The 27912-nt window shown below is 36.4% G+C and overlaps 2 protein-coding genes across 2 annotated transcripts; one reads left to right on the plus strand and one right to left on the minus strand.

Annotated features, from left to right (window-relative positions):
- The first annotated feature begins 23232 nt into the window (after nt 1-23232).
- LOC141682498 (2-hydroxyisoflavanone dehydratase-like) lies at nt 23233-24561 on the plus strand. The gene has a single exon (XM_074487194.1). It carries the CDS (start codon nt 23412-23414, stop codon nt 24372-24374), a length of 963 nt encoding a protein of 320 aa, XP_074343295.1. The 5' UTR covers nt 23233-23411; the 3' UTR covers nt 24375-24561.
- A 2314-nt stretch (nt 24562-26875) lies between these two features.
- On the minus strand, nt 26876-27577 carry LOC141684694 (small ribosomal subunit protein uS9-like). The gene has a single exon (XM_074489776.1). It carries the CDS (start codon nt 27494-27496, stop codon nt 27059-27061), a length of 438 nt encoding a protein of 145 aa, XP_074345877.1. The 5' UTR covers nt 27497-27577; the 3' UTR covers nt 26876-27058.
- Nucleotides 27578-27912: the final 335 nt, after the last annotated feature.

The raw sequence follows: 27912 nt of genomic DNA on the forward strand, positions 1-27912 counted from the left end.
GTTTATGGATCTTTGATTTGAGAAAGGGGAACTTTCTGTAAGTGATCTATTCTGACTTTCAGCTTCTTTTGATGACCCGACGGATGGTGAATTTTGAGTACCGACGGATGAAGCTGGTTGTCTCCCGACGGATAACGCAGATTGTCTCCCGATGGATGAAGCATTTTGCAACTCGACAGATGTTGAATTTTGTGCTTCATTGGTAGTAGATTTTTCTGCATTATCCTTTGATACTATTTCTTGATCACTTTCATCATCACTGTCATCACTAACCATCTCCACATTGTCAAATTTGAGGCTTTCATGGTAATCTCCATCTTGTAGTCCTTCAATCTTTTTATCATCAAACACAACATGTATTGATTCCATAACAATGTTGGTTCTCAGATTGTAGACTCTATATGCTTTACCGATAGCATATCCAACAAAAATTCCTTCATCTGCTTTAGCATCAAACTTCCCATTCTGATCAGTTTGATTTCTAAAGATATAACATTTACAGCCAAAGACATGAAAAAAATTTAGAGTTGGCTTCTTGTTCTTGAACAATTGATAGGGAGTCAAGCATTTTGCTTGATTAACCAGAGAAATATTCTGAGTGTAGCATGCAGTATTTACAGCTTCAGCCCAGAAATATGTTGGTAACTTAGATTCTTCAAGCATTGTCCTTGTAGCTTCAATAAGTGATCTGTTCTTTCTTTCTACTACTCCGTTTTGTTGTGGAGTTCTTGCTGCTGAAAACTCATGCAAAATCCCATTTTCTTCACAAAATGCTCTCATGACAGAATTCTTGAACTCAGTTCCATTGTCACTCCTGATTCTTCTAACTTTGAAATCAGGATGATTGTTGACTTGCCTTATGTGATTGATGATGAATTTTTTTTATCGTAGGTAACCCGCAGCCGCTACCCTTCGGGTACGCACTGGGTAAATCTTACGGGCTCACGCAATAGCCTGCAAACCACGTGAACCAAGGTAAACCGCATTTAAGTGATAGGCTCTGACTCAGGAGGCATAATCATAAATTCTTCTCCCGTGGGATTCGAACCTGTGACCAAGAGGATAGTTTTCCTCTCTTCTCCCGTGGGATTCGAACCTGTGATTGATGATGATTTTGAGGCATACTATCATGCAAATTTTGATTAACAGGAAATGGCATGTTATTTGTAAACATGTTATTCTAGTAGGGCATGCTAAATGGCATTTGTCACACCCCAACTTTACCAATAATTTAAATATAACTATTACAACATTTTAAAAGAAGTAAACATAACCAAATCCAAGATCTTACAGTTTAGGGTTTAGAACATCCTAACACTACCATCTATTACAACTGATTTTAATATCGAGTCCTCACACAAACTACTATCTCTTATTCTACCTGAGCTCGAAAATAAGCATCAGCATCACAGGTCTTACGGGCGGTCTGCTTGAATCTAACCATAGCTGCTAACTGTAATATCAGGGTAAAGCAAGGAGTGAGCCAAATGCTCAACAAGTGCTAAACTGTATGATACAAAACATAAATCGAGATATACATTAAAGAATGATAATAGGAAGACATAACCAATGATAACGAGAGATAAAACTTTGGGTGATGGTATCATTTTGCTTGTATCAAAACAATTTCAAAATCACATCTTAATCAAAATCATTTTATGGCGCTACGGATTACAGCCGGTGATCAGCCGCGAAGTAATCCCGAACCTCGCTGGGTTCTAAAACATTAAAGGGATCCCTAGGCAACTTTTAAGCCTAATATAAGTGTGGAAATGACTCGCATCTCAGTCCAGATCCACTATTCAGAGAAAACATTTATCCCCCTTTGGGACTGAAAATCCACATTTTAATCATTTTAAAAATCGATGCCGATTTATGACAAAATCTCTTTTAACCGTAAATATTTTTATCAAGGGATTATAGATCAACTCGAAACACGGGAAATATGGTACTAAATCTCAGGGCCATGATCCACTAAACTTTACTCTATTAGGGTAACTGAAAGGTTTTCATATATCAAAACTTGGACAAGGAAATTTAGTGAGGCTATTGGATATTATGAAGGGGTAATGCCAAACTGGGCTTAAAGCAATGGTTTCTCGTCAAGGTGCAAGTGCTAGATCATCAAGAAGATAAGCATCATGAATACTAAGGGTGTTAAGGTATGAAGAAATGATCTTTAACTCAGGATATATCAGAATTGTCAAGCTTTAGGATAAGAAAGAGGGGTATCAATCAATGAGGAACAACTTTGATAAATATCTGGCTATCAGGTATCAAGGTAAGGTTCTATAGGGGTTCAAGTATCAGGATGCGATATCAATACTTAGGAATCATTAGCATGGTAATCAAGAGGATCAACCAAGTGCTATAACAACTATTTATTTTATCATGGCATTCAAATTACTTTAATATACTATCATGATAAGACTTTTGAACTACTTGCAATACTTTCTCGAGGGTTCATGGCATTTCTATATGATTCAAAGATAAACATAAGATACGCTTGATTTAAATATATCAAAATGACTCAGGATAGTTGCATCAATATATATGAGCTATTTGCAGTGAATACGAAAGACAAGTTGAATCACTTGCCTTGAGGAAGGCTAGTCTGGTCTGACTGGTAGGAGCAACGGGAAGCTTCACTCGACCTTTATGGCAAGTTTACCCTCGTCTCGAGATCCTACATAAATAATAATCCTCATTATAATATATTCTCACCAACATAACCTATTTACAACCCGAATTTAAACACGGATGGCACTTAGGCCTATATGCACTTAATTTATATTCACCTTAAAAAAATATAATTGCACACATAGCCACATATACTCACATATCATATTTTAATACCAAATAATACCACATACACCATAATGCAACACTAGGCTTGGATGATCTCGACTCACAACTTAAGTCACTTGGTCGCTAAACTAGACAAAGTCTTCGAATTTTGGCTTCCTAACTCGATGTGCCTTTACTAAACTATCCAAGACCTATTGACCCTCACTTGGGCCTTTTTCTCTACTGACCTTACACTATCTTATAACTATGGTGGTCAACCTAGATCTCACTCCTAACTGTTCTAAAACTAGGCGATAAGTGAAAGTGCTCACTGGTGTAAATTTCCGAATGACATCTATGGTGTTTTGAGTGTATTAGACACCCTTAAACTACAAGTTTTCCTTCAAAACTTTCACACAAGACTCTCCTGACCTTAGGGAATCTCCCAAACTTGATGTGGCTCAAGGGCCTGGCTTGGGCCTTCTTGGGCCTAAGCTTAAAGTCCAAGGTTCCCCTGTTTTCCTGGGCAGAAAACGCCCTGACTTGAATTAACTTGTGACACATGGTTCTAACTCATATCCTATGAACTATGGTTGGAAAAACTTCTCTGGCACTCCCTCTAACTAAGGCCCAATAGGGCCTAATGAGGGCCTACCCATGACATGGTCAAATCTCCCTATTTCTAAGTTACAACAAAATTGTCCCCTGCTGGACAGATTTTGTTATTCTACTTGTGCACCTAACCAAACGACATGCAAACCTCCAACCAACTCCTAAAACCTTTTATATACTCCTAATACTAACTTTTGGTGGCTTGGGCCTCAAAGTTCACATCAATGACATGGTCAAAACTCACTCTAAACCTCAGGGTACAAAACTGATCTTAAACATGGTGATCTAATGAATTAACTCCCTTACACTCAAAATAATATTGGTGGAGATCATCCTTACCTAAGGTGCAATCATGGCAAAACAAAGGAAATCACATTGCACAATTTACATTTCATCAAGTTTTTGAAACAACAAGTTATGTATTTTTATAATATATACATGAATTATTACCATACATCAAGGAGCACTAATCAATATTAACACCTTATTCCTACTGAAATTAAAGTTTACTAACGAAATCTTTCCAAATGATCAAAATCTTCCAACATTCTGAGAGAAGTTTACATGCATGCATGTCTTCGAGTTTTACCAATCAAAGCAACATGTTTTCTAAATATATTTTATCATGAAATTGACATGCAAGCCTAGCATAAGCTATATCTAGATGATCACTTAGCATGCAAAGGGTTTTATCAAGACTTCTCTAAGATTTTCATGTTATCATCGCAAAAACAAACAAAGTGGAACATGACAACCAAAACACCATCCATTCGGCTCCTATCAAGTCATGGCCGAATGGATTAGGGTGAAAACAACAATTGCATGAGTGTAGCATACTCATGTCTAGCCATTCTTAAACCTTTGCTACTATAACTCATGGTGAAAGCCATGAATTCACAAGAATCAAGGATATTCACTTGGAGTTTTAACAAAACACCACCATACAAGGTCAACACATAAGTTTTTCTACTCTAAACTCTTAAGATATACAAGAAAAACATGTAGGGAGTAGGATTACTTGATAATAGGATGATTGTTTGAGTGAGAAATGAAGAAAGAAGGGGATGGGGGCTCGGTTTTTGGGAATTGCCGAGAGGGGAGGGGGAAAAGCCGAGAGGGAAGAGGAGGAAGGAGATGAGAGTGAAGTGGTGGGGTGAAGTGAAGTGGTGATCACTTCCTTGATTTGTTTTTATGTCTTGATTTGACTATATTGTGAGTGGGTTTGAGAAATCACAAGGGTATCCTTCTAGCTAGAATTAAGCTAACTTGCATGCAAGGTCAAGGAGGTAATTTGGCTACTAGTTCATGAGTTAGTGGGTTTGGAATTGTCCTCTTTGTCCTTGAAAAGAATGAAAGGGTGGTTTGCATGCAAGGGCTTCCTTGTAATTTGCTAATTATGACAACTAAAATTTATAAAGATTTATTTTTATAAAATAAAATACAAGTTCAAAAATTATAAAATTTATACCATAAAATAACTTGGATTTTTAAAAAATTTATAAAACCACTTTTGAAATTTGTGAACAAAATGACTTTTAAAAAGAAATTTATTCAAGGTTTAAAATATTTCTTATAAATAAAAAATAAAAGAAATAAATAAACTTTTGCTTTGAAAAATCATATACCACATAAAGCAAATTTAGGACGCAGAAATTTTCATTCACACAAGCATACAATAATTGAATATATTGGCATTCGGCTTTAAAATTATACCAAATTTACAAATAATATTACACGAAAATGCCGGTTGTAACATCCTCTCCCCCTTAAGGGATTCTGTCCCCAGAATCTAAGAGAACAGATGAGGATACGGAGAACGCATATCAGACTCTAACTCCCAAGTTGATTCTTTGACCTTAGGGTTCCTCCAAAGTACTTTTACTAACTTGACTGACTTATTTCTAAGACTCTTCTCTTGCCAGTCGAGTATTTTGACCCGTTGCTCCACAAATGACAGGTCTGCCTGAATTTCTACAGGTTCATATTCTATCATATGGCTAGCGCCAGGATTGTACTTCTTAAGCAACGACACATGGAACACATTATGCACATGCTAATACTGAGGTGGTAAGGCCAACTCGTAGGCCACCTTCCCCACTTGACTCAAAATTTCAAAAGGACCTATATATCTAGGTGCTAACTTCCCCTTCTTGCCAAATCTAGATAACCCTTTTCTAGGCGACACCTTCAACAAAACAGCTTCGCCAATTTGAAATCGAACATCCTTACGCGTTGGATCCGCATACTTCCTCTGTCTATCTTGAGCAGCAAGTAACCTTCTCTGAATTAGCTTGACTGTGTGATGCAACTGTTGCACCAATTCCGAGCCGAGAATCCTTCTTTCTCCTACTTCATCCCAACTTGTTGGTGATCTACATTTTCACCCGTACAAAGCTTCGTATGGTGGCATGCCAATACTGGAATGATAGCTATTGTTGTAAGAGAATTCAATCAACGGCAAGTGGTCATCCCAACTTCCTGCAAAATCGATTGCACAACTGCGCAACATGTCTTCGATTGTTTGAATTGTCCTTTCGCTCTGACCATCAGTCTGCGGGTGGTACGCCGTGCTCATATTCAACTTCGTGCCAAGACATTCTTGAAATTGCTTCCAGAATCTCGAGTTAAATCGGGGATCTCTGTCTGAAACTATTGATACGGGTACTCCATGCCTTAGTACGATTTCGCGCATATACAGATGAACCAATTTGTCCAATGATGACTTCTCGTTAATTGGAAGGAAATGCGCTGACTTCGTAAGACGATCAACTATAACCCATATAGCATCATGTCTGGATTTCGTTCGCGATAGTCCCACTATAAAATCCATAGCAATATTTTCCCATTTCCATTCTGGAATCTTTAGGGGCTGAATTAATCCGCTTGGTCATTGATGTTCTGCCTTCACCTTCTGACAAGTATAACACTTCGCAACCCATTCTGCCACATCTCGCTTCATATTTGGCCACCAAAAGTTCTTCTTTAAGTCTCGATACATCTTGGTGCTTCCCGGGTGGATTGAAAATTTCGAATTGTGGGCTTCGTGTAGGATCTCATTCTTTGATTCAGGTACATGAGGAATCCAAATTCTGGAGGAAAACCTTAGTATCCCTTGCTCATCCCTTTGAGTATTAATCTCCTCTCCAGTTAACTGATTCTTCTCTTTCTCCATTACTTCTTCTTGATATTTCTTTATCTTTTCCACTAGGGTTGGCTGAAAAGTCATTGCACGACAAACTTCTTCAACTTTTCCACAATCACAGAGTTCCAGTTCAAATCTATTGATTTCTTCAGTCAATTCCTTTGGTGTTTCCATCATATTCAATCTCTCCTTTCTGCTTAGTGCATCGGCCACAACATTCACTTTTCCAGGATGGTAATTTATCGAGCAATCGTAGTCCTTGATCAATTCCAGCCATCTCCTCTGCCTCATATTGAGCTCCTTCTGAGTGAAAATGTACTTTAAACTCTTATGATCTGTGTAGATTTCACACTTCTCTCCGTAGAGGTAATGTATCCAAATCTTAAGTGCGAACACTATGGCGGCTAGCTCCAAGTCATGCGTCGGGTACTTCAACTCATGCGGTTTCAACTGTCTTGACGCATACATGATCACCTTACTGTGTTGCATTAACACACAGCCCAATCCTTTATGTGAAGTGTCGCTGAATATCACAAAGTTTCCTTGGTCATCTGGTAGTATTAACACCGGAGCTGTTACCAATCTCTGTTTCAACTCTTGAAAACTATCCTCGCATTCTGCACTCCATTCAAACTTTTGATTCTTCCTGGTTAACTTGGTCAATGGCGTGGCGATTTTCGAAAAATCCTTGACAAACCTTCTATAGCATCCTGCCAATCCTAGAAAACTTCGCACTTTCGTAGGAGTCTTTGGCCTCTCCCAACTTATAATTGCCTTAATCATTGTCGGATCCACTTTAACTCCTTCATTTCCAATGACGTATCCCAAGAATTAAACTTCCTTTAACCAAAACTCACATTTGGAAAACTTGGCATACAACTTCTCTTGCCGAAGTATCTCCAATGTTATCCAGAGGTGCTGTTTATGTTCTTCTTCCGACTTAGAATAAATAAGGATGTCATCAATGAATACCACGACAAACTTGTCCAGATACTTCTTAAATACTCGATTCATCAGATCCATGAATGCAGCCGGGGCGTTGGTCAATCCAAACGGCATTACTAGGAATTCATAATGCCCATATCTGGTCCTAAATATTGTCTTGGGAATATCTTCTTCTTTGATCTTTAATTGATGGTATCCCGATCTCAAGTCAATCTTTGAAAAGCATTTTGCTCCCTTCAGCTGGTCAAAAAGGTCATCTATTCTTGGTAGCGGGTAGCGGTTCTTGATTGTTACCTTATTCAACTCTCGATAATCTATGCATAGTCGCATACTCCCATCTTTCTTCTTTACTAACAGAACAGGTGCTCCCCATGGCGACGTACTTGGTCGTATCACTCCCTTATCCAACAATTCTTGTAGCTGGCTCACCAACTCTTTCATTTCTGCTGGTGCCATCCTATATGGGGCCTTTGAAACTGGTTTCGTGCCTGGAGCAAGGTTGATCTCGAACTCGATTTGTCGATCTGGTGGCAAGCCTGGTAGTTCGTCTGGAAACACATCGGGAAACTCGTTAACTACAGGTATATCTTCTATGCTGGGACTCCCTTTTTCTGAATCCACTACATAAGCTAGGAATGACTCACAACCTTTTCTAAGTAGCTTCTTAGCCTGAACGATTATAAGAAATAGTTGTTCTTGCCTCTGCCCCTTAAATACTACCTTCTCTCCACTCTTCGTCTTTAAATACACTTTCTTGGTCTTACAATTAATCTGAGCGTTATTCTCTCCTAACCAATCCATTCCTAAAATTATATCAAACTCCCCCAACTTGAAGAGTATCAAGTTGGCTGAAAACTTATACCCCGAAATATCAATCTCACACTTCGGACAGAATTGATTCACAGGAATCTTCTCTTGGTTCGCAATTACCACATTTACTAGCTCGCTCAAAATCATTTTATCAAATTGAAGCTTATCAACAAAAGTTTCTGATATGAAAGATCTTTTTGCTCCCGAATCAATCAATACTTTAGCTTTGACATTATTGAGTAAAAGTGTACCTGCTATCACCTCAGAATTCTGAACAGAATCCTTCATCTTCAGATCAAATGTCCTTGTTGTTGCTTGCGGGGTTGGTGTAGGTGGTGGAGGTAATGTCAATACCTCAGCTGGCACGCTCGCACTGGTACTTGCCACGTTCATTAGAGCTCTGACTAGTCCGGTTGCCTTGCACTCCCTAGCTATGTGTCCAGTCTTCCCACACTTGTAACACATAACTCCTGGCTTCGGCATCTTGCACTCATTCGCCAAATGCCCCTTCTGGTTACACTTATAGCAGGTCATGCTTAGTTTATTGCACACTCCAGGGTGCCTTCTTCCACAGTGCTTGCATTCTGGTCTCTGGAACCTATTTTCTCCAACTTGGCCTTGGCTTGCCTGGTTGTTCCCCTTTGATTCTTGCCTTTTGCCCAAATTTCCCTTCTTTTAAAAATTTCCGCCCTTATGGAATCCGATCCTCTTTACATTCCGATCTTGTGAACTTCCGGCTTCAGACTTTTCTCCATAAAATGGAACCTTCCTCTTCTTATTATCCCTATCCTTCCTTGACTGTGTCCCATTATTCTCAATCAGAGCAGCTTTCTGTACTACTCCCGCATAGGTTTCAAGTTCAAACATAGCCACTCTATCTCTGATCCAAGGCTCCAATCCTTGCTGAAATTTCTTTGCTTTTTCCTCCTCAGTGCTGGTATACTTTGTCACAAACCTTGACAACTCAGTGAACTTCTTCTCATACTCCAGTACAGTCAAGTTCCCTTGCTTCAACTCCAAAAATTTAAGCTCCATCTGATTCTGCATGTACTTAGGGTAATACTTTTCCAGAAATAACTTCTTAAATCTCTCCCAAGAAACCTACTGAGTTGCTTCCATAGCTTTTACTGATTCCCACCAATAGATGACTTTGCCCTTCAAGAATTAAGTAGCATATGGCGTCTTCTGATCGTCTCCTAACTGTACCAACTCAAAATCCATTTCCATTTCCTTAATCCATGTGTTAGCTATTACTAGATCAGTGGTATCATGAAATGCAGGTGGATTCACATTCTGAAATGCCTTGAAAGTGACAACTTGTCTAGGTGGTACTGGTAGTTCAGGTGGTTGGTGTGGTTCACGGTTATCTTGGTTTTCAATTTGTTGTTGAAGAGTTAGTTGTTGTTGACCTATAGCATTGGTTTGTTGTTGCAAGGTTTCCAGTAATCAAAGAATATTTGGGTTTGTGGTAGATGTGGTTGTTGGGTTCTTCTTTTTGGGAGGCATGATCCTGAAATAAGAGTTATATCAAAACAGATATGAATGATAAAATAATTTGAGGGTATCGCATGGCATTCTTGTTTACTTATGAGGTCAAGTTTCAAATTAAGCAGATATGGCGATGCATATAAAAGCGTAAAATAATAGTTGAGAGCAAATGGAACAATAGTGCATGATTATTAAAATTTAAAGGTCACAATACATCAGGATTAGGACAAAGTCTGATTCTAGGAACAACAGGCTTATTTAAAGGAAATAACGGAAACAACTGGGAATTCTACGGAGTCTGATAGTACAACAACATGAAAAGGTAAGTGGAAAGAACTAAGGCTCCACTCCATCTGAACGGGGCTTGGTAGTCTTTTCCTCTCGAAGCGTCTTCACAATGCTCTGGAGCTCATCCGCCACCATCTGAATGACATACTGGCTGGTGCGGTCCCGGTGCGCTGGCATCTCCTCAAGCTTAGTTTTGACGTATTGTACCAAGGTCTCAAGTCTCGCAGTCATCTGCTCCTTGGGCTTCCCTTCATAGTTTCGGCTGTCCGGGTACACGTTCTTCAGTCGGTCTATCAGTCGGTCGTACTTGCCCTGAAGCATGTCAAACTCGCGCCTCAACTCAGCATATACGGAGAAAGAAATAGTATCGTCCGACCCAGAGGATGACGAGGAATGCGCCCTTTGCTGATAACCAATAAGAGGAGTATTAATAATAAATTTACTTAACCAACTCTCTCGCATATTATCTATAACCTATACATATACCCTATAAACTATTTGGGTTGTCCAGGGACTCTAAACCGTAGCTCTGATACCAAAACCTGTCACACCCCAACTTTACCAATAATTTAAATATAACTATTACAACATTTTAAAAGAAGTAAACATAACCAAGCCCAACACTACCATCTATTACAACTGATTTTAATATTGAGTCCTCACACAAACTACTATCTCTTATTCTACCTGAGCTCGAACATAAGCATCAGCATCACAGGTCTTACGGGCGGTCTGCTTGAATCTAACCATAGCTGCTAGCTGTAATATCAGGGTAAAGCAAGGAGTGAGCCAAATGCTCAACAAGTGCTAAACAGTACGATACAAAACATAAATCGAGATATACATTAAAGAATTATAATGGGAAGACATAACCAATGATAACGAGAGATAAAACTTTGGGTGATGGCATCATTTTACTTGTATCAAAACAATTTTAAAATCACATCTTAATCAAAATCATTTTATGACGCTACGGATTACAGCCGGTGATCAGCCGCGAAGTAATCCCGAACCTCGCTGGGTTCTAAAACATTAAAGGGATCCCTAGGCAACTTTTAAGCCTAATATAAGTGTGGAAAGGACTCGCGTCTCAGTCCAGATTCACTATTCAGAGAAAACATTTATCCCTCTTTGGGACTGAAAATCCACATTTTAATCATTTTAAAAATCGATGTCGATTTATGACAAAATCTCTTTTGACCGTAAACATTTTTATCAAGGGATTATAGATCAACTCGAAACACGGGAAATATGGTACTAAATCTCAGGGCCATGATCCACTAAACTTTACTCTATTAGGGTAACTGAAAGGTTTTCATATATCAAAACTTGGACAAGGAAATTTAGTGAGGCTATTGGATATTATGAAGGGGTAATGCCAAACTGGGCTTAAAGCAATAGTTTCTCGTCAAGGTGCAAGTGCTAGATCATCAAGAAGATAAGCATCATGAATACTAAGGGTGTTAAGGTATGAAGAAATGATCTTTAACTCAGGATATATCAGAATTGTCAAGCTTTAGGATAAGAAAGAGGGGTATCAATCAATGAGGAACAACTTTGATAAATATCTGGCTATCAGGTATCAGGGTAAGGTTCTATAGGGGTTCAAGTATCAGGATGAGATATCAATACTTAGGAATCATTAGCATGGTAATCAAGAGGATCAACCAAGTGCTATAACAACTCTTTATTTTATCATGGCATTCAAATTACTTTAATATACTATCATGATAAGACTTTTGAACTACTTGCAATACGTACTCGAGGGTTCATGGCATTTCTATTTGATTCAAAGATAAACATAAGATACGCTTGATTTAAATATATCAAAATGACTCAAGATAGTTGCATCAATATATATGAGCTATTTGCAGTGAATACGAAAGACAAGTTGAATCACTTGCCTTGAGGAAGGCTAGTCTGGTCTGACTGGTAGGAGCAACGGGAAGCTTCACTCGATCTTTATGGCAAGTTTACCCTCGTCTCGAGATCCTACATAAATAATAATTCTCATTATAATATTTCTCACCAACTTAACCTATTTACAACCCGAATTTAAACACGGATGGCACTTAGGCCTATATGCACTTAATTTATATTCACCTTAAAAAAATATAATTGCACACATAGCCACATATACTCACATATCATATTTTAATACCAAATAATACCACATACACCATAATGCAACACTAGGCTTGGATGATCTCGACTCACAACTTAAGTCGGTCGCTAAACTAGACAAAGTCTTCAAATTTTGGCTTCCTAACTCGATGTGCCTTTACTAAACTATCCAAGACCTATTGACCCACACTTGGGCCTTTTGCTCTAATGACCTTACACTATCTTACAACTATGGTGGTCAACCTAGATCTCACTCCTAAGTGTTCTATAACTAGGCGATAAGTGAAAGTGCCCACTGGTGTAAATTTTTGAATGACATCTATGTTTTCTTGAGTGCATTAGACACCCTTAAACTACAAGTTTTCCTTCAAAACTTTTACACAAGACTCTCATGACCTTAGGTCATCTCTCAAACTTGATTTGGCTCAAGGGCCTGGCTTGGGCCTTCTTGGGCCTAAGCTTAAAGTCCAAGGTTCCCCTATTTTCCTGGGCAGAAAATGCCCTGACTTTAATTAACTTGTGACACATGGTTATAACTCATATCCTATGAAATATGGTTGTAAAAACTTCTCTGACACTCCCTCTAACTAAGGCCCAATAGGGCCTAATGAGGGCCTATCCATGACATGGTCAAAACTCCCTATTTCTAAGTTGCAACAAAACTGTCCCCTGGTGGACAGATTTTGTTATTCTACTTGTGCACCTAACCAAACGACATGCAAACCTCCAAATAACTCCTAAAACCTTTTATATACTCCTAATAATAACTTCTGGTGGCTTGGGCCTCAAAGTGCACATCAATGACATGGTCAAAACTCACTCTAAACCTCGGGGTACTAAACTGATTTTCTGCAGAAACTAAGACTCTACTTTCTCCAAGGTTTTTACTTGACAAACTCAACCACCAACAACCCAATACCTAAACCAAGACTTAAACATGGTGATCTACTGAATTAACTCCCTTACACTTAAAATAATTTTGGTGGAGATCATCCTTACCTAAGGTGCAATCATGGCAAAACAAAGGAAATCACATTGCACAATTTACAAGTCATCAAGTTTTTGAAATAACAAGTTATGTATTTTTATAATATATACACGAATTATTACCATACATCAAGGAGCACTAATCAATATTAACATCTTATTCCTACTGAAATTAAAGCTTACTAACGAAATCTTTCCAAATGATCAAAATCTTCCAACATTCCAAAAGAAATTTATATGCATGCATGTCTTCGAGTTTTACCAATCAAAGCAACATGTTTTCTAAATATATTTTACCATGAAATTGACATTCAAGCCTAGAATAAGCTATATCTAGATGATCACTTTGCATGCAAAGGGTTTTATCAAGACTTCACTAAGATTTTCATGTTATCATCACAAAAACACACAAAGTGGAACATGACAACCAAAACACCATCCATTCGGCTCCTATCAAGTCATGGCCGAATGGATTAGGGTGAAAACAACAATTTCATGAGTGTAGCATACTCATGTCTAGCCATTCTCAACCCTTTGCTACTATAACTCATGGTGAAAGCCTTGAATTCACAAGAATCAAGGATATTCACTTGGAGTTTTAACAAAACACCACCATGCAAGGTCAACACATAAGTTTTTCTACTCTAAACTCTTAAGATATACAAGAACAACATGTAGGGAGTAGGATTACTTGATAATAGGATGATTGTTTGAGTGAGAAATGAAGAAAGAAGGGGATGGGGGCTCGGTTTTTGGGAATTGCCGAGAGGGGAGGGGGAAAAGCCGAGAGGGAGGGGGAGGAAGGAGATGAGAGTGAAGTGGTGGGGTGAAGTGAAGTGGTGATCACTTCCTTGAGTTGTTTTTATGTCTTGATTTGACTATATTGTGAGTGGGTTTGAGAAATGACAAGGGTATCCTTCTAGCTAGAATTAAGCTAACTTGCATACAAGGTCAAGGAGGTAATTTGGCTACTAGTTCATGAGTTAGTGGGTTTGGAATTGTCCTCTTTGTCCTTGAAAAGAATGAAAGGGTGGTTTGCATGCAAGGGCTTCCTTGTAATTTGCTAATTATGACAACTAAAATTTATAAAGATTTATTTTTATAAAATAAAATACAAGTTCAAAAATTATAAAATTTATACCATAAAATAACTTGGATTTTTAGAAATTTTATAAAACCACTTTTGAAATTTGTGAACAAAATGACTTTTAAAAAGAAATTTATTCAAGGTTTAAAATATTTCTTATAAATCAAAAATAAAAGAAATAAATAAACTTTTGATTTGAAAAATCATATACCACATAAAACAAATTTAGGACGCGGAAATTTTCATTCACACAAGCATACAATAGTTGAATATATTGGCATTCGGCTTTAAAATTGCACCAAATTTACAAATAATATTACACGAAAATGCCGGTTGTAACAGCATTTGAGGCATACTAAATGCAGCATAATAAGGATTAGGTGCAAATGGCATATTAGCAAATTGTGCATTCATATTCTGTGTAGACATAGCATGCATAGGCATAGAAGGCATTATTCATGTTGGGAAAAGGAGGTGGCACAGATATGGAAGTAGGCATGGCAGTTTTGCTATTAACAGACAAATGATTTACACTACCACACTTAACACAGATTTTTCTTGGAGCATACTTATCAGGTATGTGGTTGTTATGTTTGTTAATCCCTACTTTACCATTTCTATTGTTTTTCTTTTTAGCCTTTGTTTTAACCTCAATCTTTTCTAGTCTATCATTCAATTGCTTGATAGACAGATGACCAACATTCACTTTCTTCTCCTTCCTCACTTGACCAGATTCTCCTGAAATGAAGTTTTTGGAAACTGATCTATATTTTTCATTTAACTTGGCAAGTTTGGCTTTACTCACAGGTTTGCTCACAGCCGACGGATGAGGATTTATATCACTCGACAGATAATCCTTTTGATTATCCGACGGATGACTATCATCATCCGTCGAGTCCACATCTGTTAGCAATCCTTCAACCAAATTGGATTCCAGCTTCTCATTATTCTTCTTCCAGGCTGCATCACAAAAGGACTCAATATCTTGAACTTTGGTGATTTGAGCATGAACATCTCTAGCTGTTTTCCATGCCTTAATCATCTCATGTTCTCGTTCAAGCTGCTTCTTCAAAATCTCTTCTTTCTTCAAGGACTCGGTTAATTCATTCTTAGCAATCTTACACTCAATTCTCAGTTTTTCAAATTTAATAAATTGAGACTCTAGCACATTATTTCTCTCACTTAAAAACAATTTTTTTTCTTTGATTTTAGCATTTTCCTTAGTGAGGGACTTAAGAGTAACACGCAAATGATATAATTCTGTAGACATGTCATTTATTGCATCATTACACTCAGCTTTAGATAAATGTGCAAGGTTAGTGGTGATTACCTGATTACTTGAAAAACTTGTCTCTATTTCATCAGACTTGGCCATTAGGGCTAGATTGACATAGCTGACATCCTCATCCTCATCCAGACCATCTGTTGCCCAATCATTTTCTTGTGTAATGAAAGCCCTTTCCTTTTATTTGAGCAACTCAAAATATTTCTGTTTATAATCCACAGGCTCAAAGTTCTTCTTGCTGGAATCTGACTTTCTACACTCACTGGCAAAGTGCGCTGCCAAGCCACATTTGAAACATTTGAATTTTGATTTATCCACCATGTTTCTATTTGTCTTAGTTGCTCCAAAGTTCTTTTTGAACTTGAGCTTGGAAAATCTTCTGGAAAGAAATGCTAGATGTTCATCAATGTCATTCATATCATCTTGGCTCAAAGAATCTTCATTTTCTCCTACCAGCCCCTTGCCCTTATTTTCACAGACCTTTGAAGTAGACTCAACAGCTTATATCTTCATCTCCTTCTCTTTTTCTAACTCAGCAACCAGTGCAATGGACCCTCATTTCTTTCTCCCTTTCTCCATTCTTTCATCTTGCTCTATTTCAAGCTCATAAGTCTTTAGAATGCCATACAATCTCTCTAGTGTAAACTCCTTGTATTCTTGTGAGTTTGTCAAGGAGACTGTCATTGGTTTCCATTCTTTTGGAAGGGATCTCAGAAATTTGAGGTTAGAATCATTGGTTTGGTAGACTCTTCCATGCAGCTTCAGAGCATTTAGTAGCTTTTGAAATCTACTAAAGATATCAGTGAATGTTTCACCTTCTTCAAAGTGGAAATGCTCATATTGCTGAATTAGTAACTGCATCTTATTTTCTCTAACTTGTTCAGTATCATCACAAATTATTTGAATGGTGTCTCAAACCTCCTTGGCTGTCTTGCAATTGATGATATTGTCAAACATGTCACCATCAACTCCATTGAACAGAATATTCATGGCCTTCTTGTCTTTCCTGACTTGTTCAATATCAAGATCTGACCATTCATGCCTTGGCTTGGGAACTGATGGCTCATTTCCAGTTGCAGCTCTCATTGGTACATGAGGGCCTCTCTCTCTATGCAATCCACATAGGCCTCATCTTGAGAAAGTAAATGGAGATGCATCTTTACCTTCCAGTGATGGTAATTATCTTTGTCCAGAAAAGGAATCTTGACTCCAACATCCTTCTTGTTCATCTTGCTGTTTGTTATGATCTTTAAACTCTTTGTTCTTCAAGAGCTTGCTCTGATACCAATTGTTAGTCCCTAACAATGCAACAAGAATTACAAAAGGGGGGTTGAATGGAATTCTTGAAACTTTTTCTCAATTATAAAATGCTCTAACTTAAAATATATATGTCAGTGTTTTGATTTGCAAAGTGCGGAATGACAAGTTAAATGTGAATCAAAACACAAAGTAATAAAAACACAAGTCTTTAAAATTTTCTGGTGGATTTGAATGTATCCACCAGATATATATATATATATATATATATATATATATATCAAGTGAACTCTGTGAAGCTTGGATAGCTCAGAGCTGCATACAAATAAGAACAACTAAACTTACAGAGAAATGCTAAGGATACAGCATACAATTGTTTCTCTAAGAGAGTACTTGCTTAGTCTTGTTATTGTTCTATTTGCTACTCTTGGTTTATATATCACCAAGATTACACAGTAATAAGACAAGATAATAAAACAAAACCTATCAAGTCTAATACTATGTTGCTTCACTACTCTATTCCAGCATCTTTGAATATCTTCATAATAGCATGGAAATGGCAATGCTTCTTTGTTCTCAAAAACCCGGTTGAATAGGCTTCCACATTCCTTTTGCATACACTCGACGCATGTGACTGTGTTGTCACTGTCAACAGATGTTTGAATTGATCATCCGTTGGGTACATGATCATCCGTCGGGTACATGATCATCCGTCGGGTTCCCTTGTAGATCATCTATCGGGTAGCTATTTGGCATTTAACTTCATTTCATTTATGCAGAATTACAAGACATCATCTATGTACAATTAATCAACCTATTCTGCATATCTAGTTAAAGTCAACATGACTTATATGCTACTGCAGAATCTAAACAAAGGTGTTTACAGAGATGTGCTACATGACTTATTTTTACATAAGCTACTCACTCGATGGATGTCAAATCATCATCCGTCAGGACTATATTGAGTCATCCGTCGGGACTATATTTGCTTATCCGTCAGTGCTACATATTTCACTAAGTTAAATCTACTAAGGTGTTTTGTTAATGAAATCATCAAGTTCACAACATATTCACAACATCCACCTTGTCTAGATTGAGACCTAATGACGGTTTTAGATGAGCCACTAATCCCAACTATCTCTTCACCTCTTCTCCTTACACTGTCCTTTTGTCCCCCCTTATTACCTCCATCGGGACTATCATTATCAGTATTTATCAATGTCAGTTGCTTGCATTTAGACTTAACAATCTTCTCCCCCTTTTTGGCATCATCACCAAGCAGTAGAGAAAGAATCGGCTCCATTGAATTATGTACCTATGTAAGTTGTTCAGACATTTGAACCTGCTTAGCTTCTAATCTAGCTTGATTGGCTTCAATTGCAGTCTGTCTAGCAATAATTGGTGCTACCTGCTTTTGAATTTCCTGATGAGTAGTCAGCCTTGAAGCAATCAAAGATTCTTTGATCCGATTGATTTGAGAAGTAGTTGCTTCTTGAGATGTATGCAAGGATCTTACTACCAGAGTAGATGCTTTCAGACGATTCAGCATGTCAGGATTTTGAATTCTCTGTTCATCTATTTCCAGATGATCAACAATATTGGTTCTGGAAATAGGATATGCAGCATCTTTCCATTTAGCATTCCAGATATCATCAAAATAATTCTGCTTCTTCTTAGCATCTAACTCCTTAAGCTTCTGCGGCCTCACATGTTTAGGCATATCTTCAGGGAAGAATAGAACATCCTCAGGATCTATAAGAGCATTTTAAGTATCAGCTTCTTCACCATCATTAGATTCTTCATTTACAACTGGATCTTGAACTATTAGTTGAACTTCATCTCCAGCTTCAGCATGTAAGATAGAATCATAAATTGGTGATGTATGTAATCCAGCAGCTTCAGAAGCTTCCACACCATCAGCATTTAGCTCCACATCTTCAAGAATTGTAGATAAATGAATTGGAGCTTCATAATTTACTTCCAGAACCTCAGTACCTGTGGAGTGCTGTGGTGACTCTATAGTTAATAGATATTTATGAATGGACTGTTGTGTTACTACATTTTCAGCAACAATAGGGAGAATTTCAGATGATGAAATAATAGAGTGAATGGACTGTTTTTCAACAAAAACAGCGATTGCTACAGGTGGTGGAATAGTATATTGAACGGAATGCAGGAAAGTATCAGTACTTAGACCTGCAGGGTGATTATCAACACTTATTACATTATAGTTTATTCGAGGGTCAACAGACTGTTGTTCAGCAGTTATTTCTTGTGTACTCTGTGCACCTTTAAAATATAACAAGTAACACTTAATCTCTATATTCTTTTAAAGTAGTCTCACTACTCTTCACACCACACAGATCATAACTTTCAATAGTTAGAGTTTCCTCACAAGAATTACTAAATCCTGACTCTTGTCTACCTCTTCTTTTGCCAGGAAGGATCCTGCCTCTCTTTAATTCTATTTTTCTCTAAATATTTTCACACAGCTCACAGAAAAGCTCAGATAATTTGTCCTACATAAATAAGAGGTGGCTAAAGAAAGGTGATTTGTGGTCATACAACTATAGGTAGTCCTTAAATAAGGTCTAGAAATAATCATAGCTGCAGGATTTATAACATGCATAATAAGTGCTGATAATACAAAATCAGTATTTATAATAAATGCCGATAATAGTGAAATCAGTATTTATACTTTGTGAATATGAAGATTCAGTTGAACTCACAGTTGAAAATGTGGTTATGACAGTGTGTTGTTCACCAATTATGAGAACCTCCATTTGAATTGAAGAGGATTTGACAAGGTTACTTTCATATACCATGGTCTAAAACCTTGTTCTTCTTGCAAAGAACTGACACTTGAAGTTGTTATTTGATTCTATCATAGGGTCTTCGGTAAAAACTGATGAAACCCCTGTGTTTTTATTGGTGTCGTCAAGATCTACCTCAGCATATAGTCTCTTACCAACTTAATATTATTTCTGAGTGGTGAGCATAGTTACATGAACCATGTCACTTGATTTTGGCAACATTTGAGAAGTAGATTCAAGTGTTTCATTTTTTAAGAAGAAATTTGAGATATAAGATTTGTGATATTTTGATTGAGTGTTGACAACTTCTCTTGAGATAAAAAGAGAGTTTCAAATAATGTGCCATGTTCCATATTATCATACTTTTGAAACATATATATGGTTAGACATTTTGATAGACAAGAACACTCAAATATCATAAGTCTCATGAGATTAGAATTAAACATTTATTCAATTTCTTTTGTGATATCAGATGCTCCTAAATATTTTGTATATGTTCTTATGTATGTCATAATAACTCAAGTTTAGTTTCAAATTCACATGTATTAAAAATCAGAAGATGAACAGTCACAATTTATAACATGCTTAAGAATAAAAGAGAAGTTAATCAGACATCAGAAAGAAAGATATTTTTATTCATTAAAAGAGGATGAGTACAATGTACAATTTATCAAATAATCCTAACTCCTAAAAGCTAGAACTACTCAATCTTCCCCTTCTTTGCAACCTGCTCCTTCTTCGCCACTCGACGGTGGAAGATGCGAGACATGGAGCCTGTAAGAGTGTTAGATATAATTGATGATATCAGTACAGAAACTATCAGGAGTTCTTATCAGGACTTAATATCAGTATTTACTGAAGAGTGACATCATCAGTACTTATATCAGTACTTGATGATCAACTGTTGATGTCATCAGAATTTGTCACTTCAGTAGATATTCAAGGAGAAAAAGGAAAGCAGAAATTCAAGGCGGTGAAGGACTTTATCTCAGAAGCAATCATACATGGATATGTAACAGGTTTCCTTATTGTAATAGAATAGGATTCCTTATTGATTGTGTAACTGTGTACTATATAAGCACATATCAGGTTTATACTTTATGTGTTATGTACATTGATATGTCATTCGCATAACCTAGTAGCTCTCAAGGATAATTGTTCATCCTTTAAGAGAGAACTTTTGTAATCAGTTTTTTTCTGTTAATATAAAAATTGTTGATTCTGTTAAAGTTTTATCGAATTATTTGCATAAACTGTATTCACAACCCCCCCCCCCCTCTACAGTTGATTACGGACCTAACACTAATCTTGGAAAAATATTCAAAGTCATATATCGACAATTCAAGATCAAGGGATATCGAGAAGTCCAAAATGACTTGTAAAGAAGTCCCAGGAGATATCGACAAGTCAAAATGTCTATGTAGAGAACTGTAGATATCGACAAGGCATTTCTTCATATAAAGATCTAGAGATATCGACAAGTCAAAATCCTCGTGCAAAGAACTCAAGATGTCGACAAGTCAAAAGCTTATATCGAGAACTGGAAATGTCGACAAGTTATTCTACATGTCGAGAACTAGAGACCTCGACAAGTCATTTATATATGTCGAGATATTGAGATATCGATAAGTCACTTTACTTATTGATATGTCACTTCTCTACAGAACAAAAGGAGACCTCAATAACCTCTCATAATTCAGAGTGTAGACAAGTTCAAGATTCAAGATTATCAGTCAACAAACAACTCATTCACTGAATTGGAAAGACTACAAAAGCAGCTTGAAAAATACAAGATCAAGGACTCAGATTCACTGGATAAAGGATAGTCACACACCTATAAGATTCTACACAGATTTGCTAATACCAGAAAAGAAAATAGACAAGAAAGCTTTGGAAACTGTGTTAATACATTTTAGTGCAAGTTTTGTAATCCAGTGATATTGGTCTATAAAGCAGGCACGGGTACTTAGTTTAGAAGTTATGAAACAGATCTAGAAAAGTCTTGTATTCTCTCTCAATATTTGGAGTTGAGTTCTTATTTCTAAGAACAAAAATTGGTAGCAAAACAAATTTGATTAATCCAATCAAGTGAGTTTTTGATATTCTGTTTTGTGTTTACTGCCAAACAATTATCTTTACATATTCATATCTGCTTTGTTCAAGTTAAGCAAAATTCTTTCAAAGTAAATAAAATCCAAAGAAACACATTTACCGCCCTCTGTGTTATATTTTATTACACTTAATATCTAACAACCAGCATTTAATCCTAAATCATAATTAGGGCTGTCAAACGGATAATTCGGATACGGATCCGTCTATATCCGTATCTGGATCCGAATTTGAAAATTCGTATTCGTATCCATATCTGAATCTAGAAATATTTAAAGAATCATATCTGAATCTGGATCCGAAAGATACTATTCGGATCCAAATCCGATTTTTAATTAGATTTCTTTATTTTATATTAAAAATTGAAAAAAACAAAAAAACATAGTAAAGATAAAAATTCATTTTAAAAAATCAAAATAAGAGTTAAAGTGATTTAATCATATTTTAATTTTTTTTTTTAAAAAAAATATCTTTTCAATATAATTATTATATTTAAATTGTTGAACTCAAATAAAAATTTTATATATGTCTATAAAACTTGTATAACATAATATTTAATATATATATACACACACATATACACATTATAAATCGCATAAAATAAATTTTATATTATTTAAATATAATATATATTTATTCGGATTTAGATATTATCGAATACGAATATGTCTATATCCATATTTGTATCTGCAATCGCCAGATTCGAATATAGATATTATCCGCATTATTTCGTATGCAGATAATAACCATTTTATTTCGGATACGAATGCGATTTTCTCGGATGAATATCGGATTTTTCGAATTTTTTGACAGCCCTAACCTTTCTCTAAATATAGTATTAATTAAATTTTTGATGTTTATGATCATATTGAATTTGAATATGTGAATTTAAGTATATTTCTAAATTGAAATTTTTAATAATAACTTTTAGTATATTGTTTAATAAGCAATATATTATAAAAATAGAACACTTAGTCCAAAAAAATTTGCCGTCCCATCCCCTGCAAACTCCATTTTCTGGGTCCGTTTGTGGTATACTGCGCTAATCATTGAACTCTGGCAAAGGTGGTGTAAGCTGCAATTGGATTCGGAATAGGACTACCAAATGAGGTGTGTGAATGTAAATTTGAGACGTAACTAGCCTCATAATACGTGGGAATCCAATCCAAGTTGGATAAATTACGAGAAAGATGTGCACATTTTGACATAGGGAAACATACTCCAAGTTTTGAGTCACATGCTCGCTCAGCTGCTCCAAGTTTTACTTGTTTTGTTTTGAAGGAACCTGCTCCTAGTTAGTGTAAGAAACTTGGTCCATATTTCTTTTCTTGTTGTGCCAAGTCTTTGAAGTCGATAACGTGTTTACTTGCCTTGTTATTATCGGTGTTTTTTTCACCTATTTATATATTTTTCCCCACCCCACTTGACTTTTGGGGCTGCTCCAAATTTAAGCTAATTATATATATATATACCTCACTAGGACTTGACTCCCTAAAAACCTGAACTGCGTGCTAAGTTATTTAAACATGAAAGATTAAAAACTCGCAAGTCTTTCGTAGCTTCCTCCATTTCACGAATTAAAAAAATGCGACACGTTACTGGTAGCATCTCCAATAAAATCCCATATGCACAACTCATTTGTTAGATCAGTTTCTATCACTCTGATATACCATTGAAATGGTTTCTAGCAACAGCATAGAGGTGGTCTCAGAGCTCTTACCGATCCTCAAGGTCTACAAAGACGGCACGGTGGAACGGTTTCTCAATTCACCTTATGCTCCACCATCACCTCTAGGCAACACTACTGGCGTTTTATCAAAAGATATCGCTATAACACCCGATATTTCAGCTCGATTATACCTCCCTAAACTCTCACCTTCAGCAAACCAAAAACTTCCAATTTTAGTTTACTTTCATGGAGGAGGCTTCTGTATTGAATCACCTTTTTCGATACTTTGTCACCGATATTTAAATTTATTAGTTTCTCAATCAAAGATTATAGTGGTCTCAGTTGATTATAGGTTAGCCCCGGAATATCCTTTGCCTGTAGCTTATGAAGACAGCTGGGCTGCTCTGCAATGGGTTGCATCACATAATACCACCACCAAAAATACCAAAGAGGATCCTTGGTTGATTCGTCACGGTAATTTTGATCGGCTTTATTTAGGCGGTGATAGCTCGGGAGCTAATATAGCTCATAACATTGCAATGCAGGCCGGTACTGACACATTGCATGGTGATACGAAAATTCACGGTGTGTTTCTTTCACAACCTTATTTTTGTGGTTCAAAATTAATTGGAAACGAAAGTTTAGCCGAAAAACGACTTCTACAAGATACATGGATGTTAGTGTATCCTAATGCAAAGGGAGGGATTGATAATCCAATGATCAATCCGTTTGCTTATGGTTCTCGGAACTTGTCTCAGATTCAGTGTCGCAGGTTGTTTGTTTGTGTAGCATCAAAGGATGAGCTACGAGAAAGAGGAGTTTATTACTATAAAGCAGTGAAAGAAAGTGGGTGGAAAGGACAAGTGGAGTTGTTTAAAGTGGAAGGTGAAGGCCATGGCTTTCATTTTTTCGACTTTGATAGTGAGAAAGCAAAAGAATTGGTCAATCGTTTGGCTTCTTTTCTCTGTTAGTTTGTGGGTTATTGTTCTCTGTTTTTCGATGTTTTGGACTGCAAAGGAATGTAATGAAGTGTACGCACGTTTATTTTTGTTTTCTGCCAAGAAAATAAAATTGAGAGGAATGGGTTGTGTACTCTTGGGTTCATTAAAACCAAATAGATTTGAGAAAAAATAAATTGGATTTCTTAATGTTTATATATTTTAATTATTTTTGTATTTTTTGAATTCAAACTTGAATGTTTATATATTTTAGTTATTTACATTGTTTTTTAATTATTTGTTTTTTTTTTTTGAATGTTTTTCGTTCGATTGCAGACAATATGTCATTATACAATTACAATAGTTGTATACCACTCAAATATAGTGACAATCAGCAGAAAGAAAAAAAAGAAGTTATTTTTCAAACTTTAATCGACCCATGTGATCGATTTTTCAAACCACCCCCACACTGCATTACAGTAAATGCCTCGATGGAAAAAACCACACATAACAACAAATGCATAAACATCACAACAAATGCATTGCAATGTCGTGGTCTGTGTTCTACAAAAGATAGAAAATTTTTGGCAAATATACCGGAGGGGTGAGCAAAATCGGATACCTGGTCCGGTTAAAAAATGTGGTACCGGATATACGATGTATCGGGTCACTAAACTCTAGTCCGGTTTAACCACATAACCGGATTTCAAATATTCATTTAAATCAGATTGAAAAACAAATTATCCGGATAAGATCTCAACTGTTCTTATATGACGAAATGGGATTTTGGCCCTATAAACTCAGAATTGGCCTTCAGTGGTAGACATTAAAGAGGAGTTTCGAGTACACTATGACAACTTCTTGACTTGAAATGTAATGTCTAATTTAAGTTAAAAGAACAAGCTGAAGTCAAGAGTCCATGTGAGAGAGAGGTTCTGATTTCACCAACTCAGATAATAAGAGTAAGACTGCTATACATGTTAGAGCAATATCAAGTCAGTTTCTTATAAATATTATAATATATTAGCTCTTAATAATTTAAGACATAAATCATAATTTTAAATTTCAACTCCAACAATAATCCTTATCTTCCTTATTATTATTATATTAATAAATTTGAAAAGATATGGACAAAAAGCAGAACACTGGGCAAGAAAAGTAAAAAGAAGAGAGAAAAATAAATTTTTTATTACTAAAAATATTATAAGGGAGCACTAGAAGTTCCTTAAAGATAAAAAATAATGTTCATCTATTATTGATTTAAGGAAGTACCAAAACAGTGTCATTTTTTATTAAAATCCATATAATTGAACTTGAGAGCTCGTACAAGGGAGTTGTTAAACTTATCCTCTTAGCAAGTTCTCAAACATTTATACATTATACTGGCTCCCTGGAGTTCAAACTTCAAATGATGATTAGACATGTAACATGTTCAGTTTTTAACATACTAGCTGCTTTTATGCCTTTCTTGAAACCTGTTATTATTTTTTGAGGTAGGTCTACCATTCAGCTCTTGCATTCCATTATCAAGTAACTGATATCTTAACAAAACTAAGATCTAGTATTCTAACACAATGACGACCCTTCTAAGAAAAACTAATATACCAACTCTAGTGAAATTAAAAACAATTTGCAAGTCTATTTAAAAATTTGCAGCAGCAGCAGCATACCAGTAATAGCAGAATTTCTAACAAATACCTCTTGGCTATTACTAGCAACTCTATTAAGAAGTCGGCCTCTGTTAAATCTCAGTCCCTTTCATAATCCTAAACAAGCAACTACAATTTACCTAAACAAGAAGTGTCTACTGTTTCTTCCTCTTAATTTATCTAAGATTTAACTCTTCAACATCAAGTAAACTACAACTACAATTGAGTGTTTCTGGGAGAGTTTCTGCACGTATTTTAAGATGAATAAAAAGAATAGTTCTATAATTTTTAAAAAAAAAATATTTTTCTGAATAAAAATAGAATGTTAAAATTTTTATTCAGAAAAATAAAATTTTAAAAAAAAGTTCAAGAACTATACTTTCTCTTCATCCTAAAATGCGTGTCGGACACTCTCCCAAAAACGATAACAATTGGGAGGGATGGAGGGAGTAATATATTTAGTAATATGAAAAAACAGGCCATCCAATTCTACAAAAACTGCATATTTTATTTGAGAGCCTAGTAAAAAAGAGGCGCTACACACTACCACTAGACATATTTCTTAAGCCAAATGAAGCCAAAACAGAGCTACACTGCATAAACTTAAGATTATTGTTCCAAAGAACAAAACGTTTAACAAGTATACAAATTAGCTCCAAGGATATAAATAAACAATACAAATCAATTATATTTAACATCAAATGACTAAAAACAACAGAAAGATAAAACATAACAAGTAAAATGCCAAAATGCTATCACACATTCCTCACAGAACAGCAACTAGAAGCTAGCACAATAAACCGATAACAATACATACGATAAATTATTTGAAGAAACAAATTAAACAGAAACGCAGTCAACTGATTATAGCGCGAGAACAACACATTTTAAACAGAAATGCAGATAACCGATTATAACGCAATATCCGAACATAAATTTAAAATACTAATCCATCACTTATCAAAATCCAAAATAAACCAAAACATAACATGATAATCCAATTCAAAAACACTAAAATAGCTGCAAGCAAACTGATAATCGCTTCGCCTCGTCTCGCATCCCGATAAATCAACGGTAAGACTTCTGGAACCTGGCACGAGCACCACGACCACCAAACTTCTTTGGCTCACACCTTCTAGGATCAGCAACAAGCAAAGTCCTATCATACCTGACCAAAATGTCCTTAATCTCCTTCTTCGACTCCTCATCAACAAACTTCTGGTAATACGCAACAAGAGCCTTCGCAATTGACTGACGAATCGCGTAGATCTGCGAAGTGTGACCTCCTCCTTTCACGCGGATCCTCATATCAACGCCGGCGAAACGGTGGCGACCGAGAAGAAGGATAGGCTCGAAAGCTTTGTAACGGAGGATCTCCGGCTGAACGAGCTCGATTGGAACGCCGTTGATTTTGATTAAGCCTTTGCCGCGCTTGCAGTGAGTGACGGCGACGGCAGTCTTTTTCCGTCCGAAGCATTGCACTGATTCCTGTGGTGTTGCAGCCATGATTCTCTCTCTTATCTGTCTCTCCTCTCTTTCTCTCTCTCTGTGAATGTGAAAATGTAGAGGCTGCTAGGGTTTTTGAGAGTGAAAGGATTGAGATTTAATAGGGTTAGGATGATTTATTGGGCTTATGGGCTTATGATTTGTTGGGCTCATTTGGTTAAATTTTACAAATGTTTTATTTCAGGTGGGTCGAAATTAGAAAAATAAATAAATTTAGCTCTGGTGCATCCGAATTCCAAAATAAATTATCAGGGAGATATTATATATTATATATCCTATATATAATTTGAGTAAGGAGGTTTTGGCGGTAAGGTTTGGTCGTCAAATACGTGTTATACGTGCTAAAGTCGGTGTTCCAGAAATCGTTAGGCGTCCCAAGACGGTGAGAGTACCTTCGAGAGATTAATCAGCAATTC

Source organism: Apium graveolens, chromosome 9 (assembly GCF_009905375.1).
Source record: "Apium graveolens cultivar Ventura chromosome 9, ASM990537v1, whole genome shotgun sequence".
Classification (NCBI taxonomy): domain Eukaryota; kingdom Viridiplantae; phylum Streptophyta; class Magnoliopsida; order Apiales; family Apiaceae; genus Apium; species Apium graveolens.

What these genes read in the sequence shown, in the direction of transcription:
- LOC141682498 (XM_074487194.1), top strand. Translation starts at nt 23,412, where the DNA reads ATGGTTTCTAGCAACAGCATAGAGGTGGTCTCAGAGCTCTTACCGATC.
- LOC141684694 (XM_074489776.1), bottom strand. Translation starts at nt 27,496, where the DNA reads ATGGCTGCAACACCACAGGAATCAGTGCAATGCTTCGGACGGAAAAAG.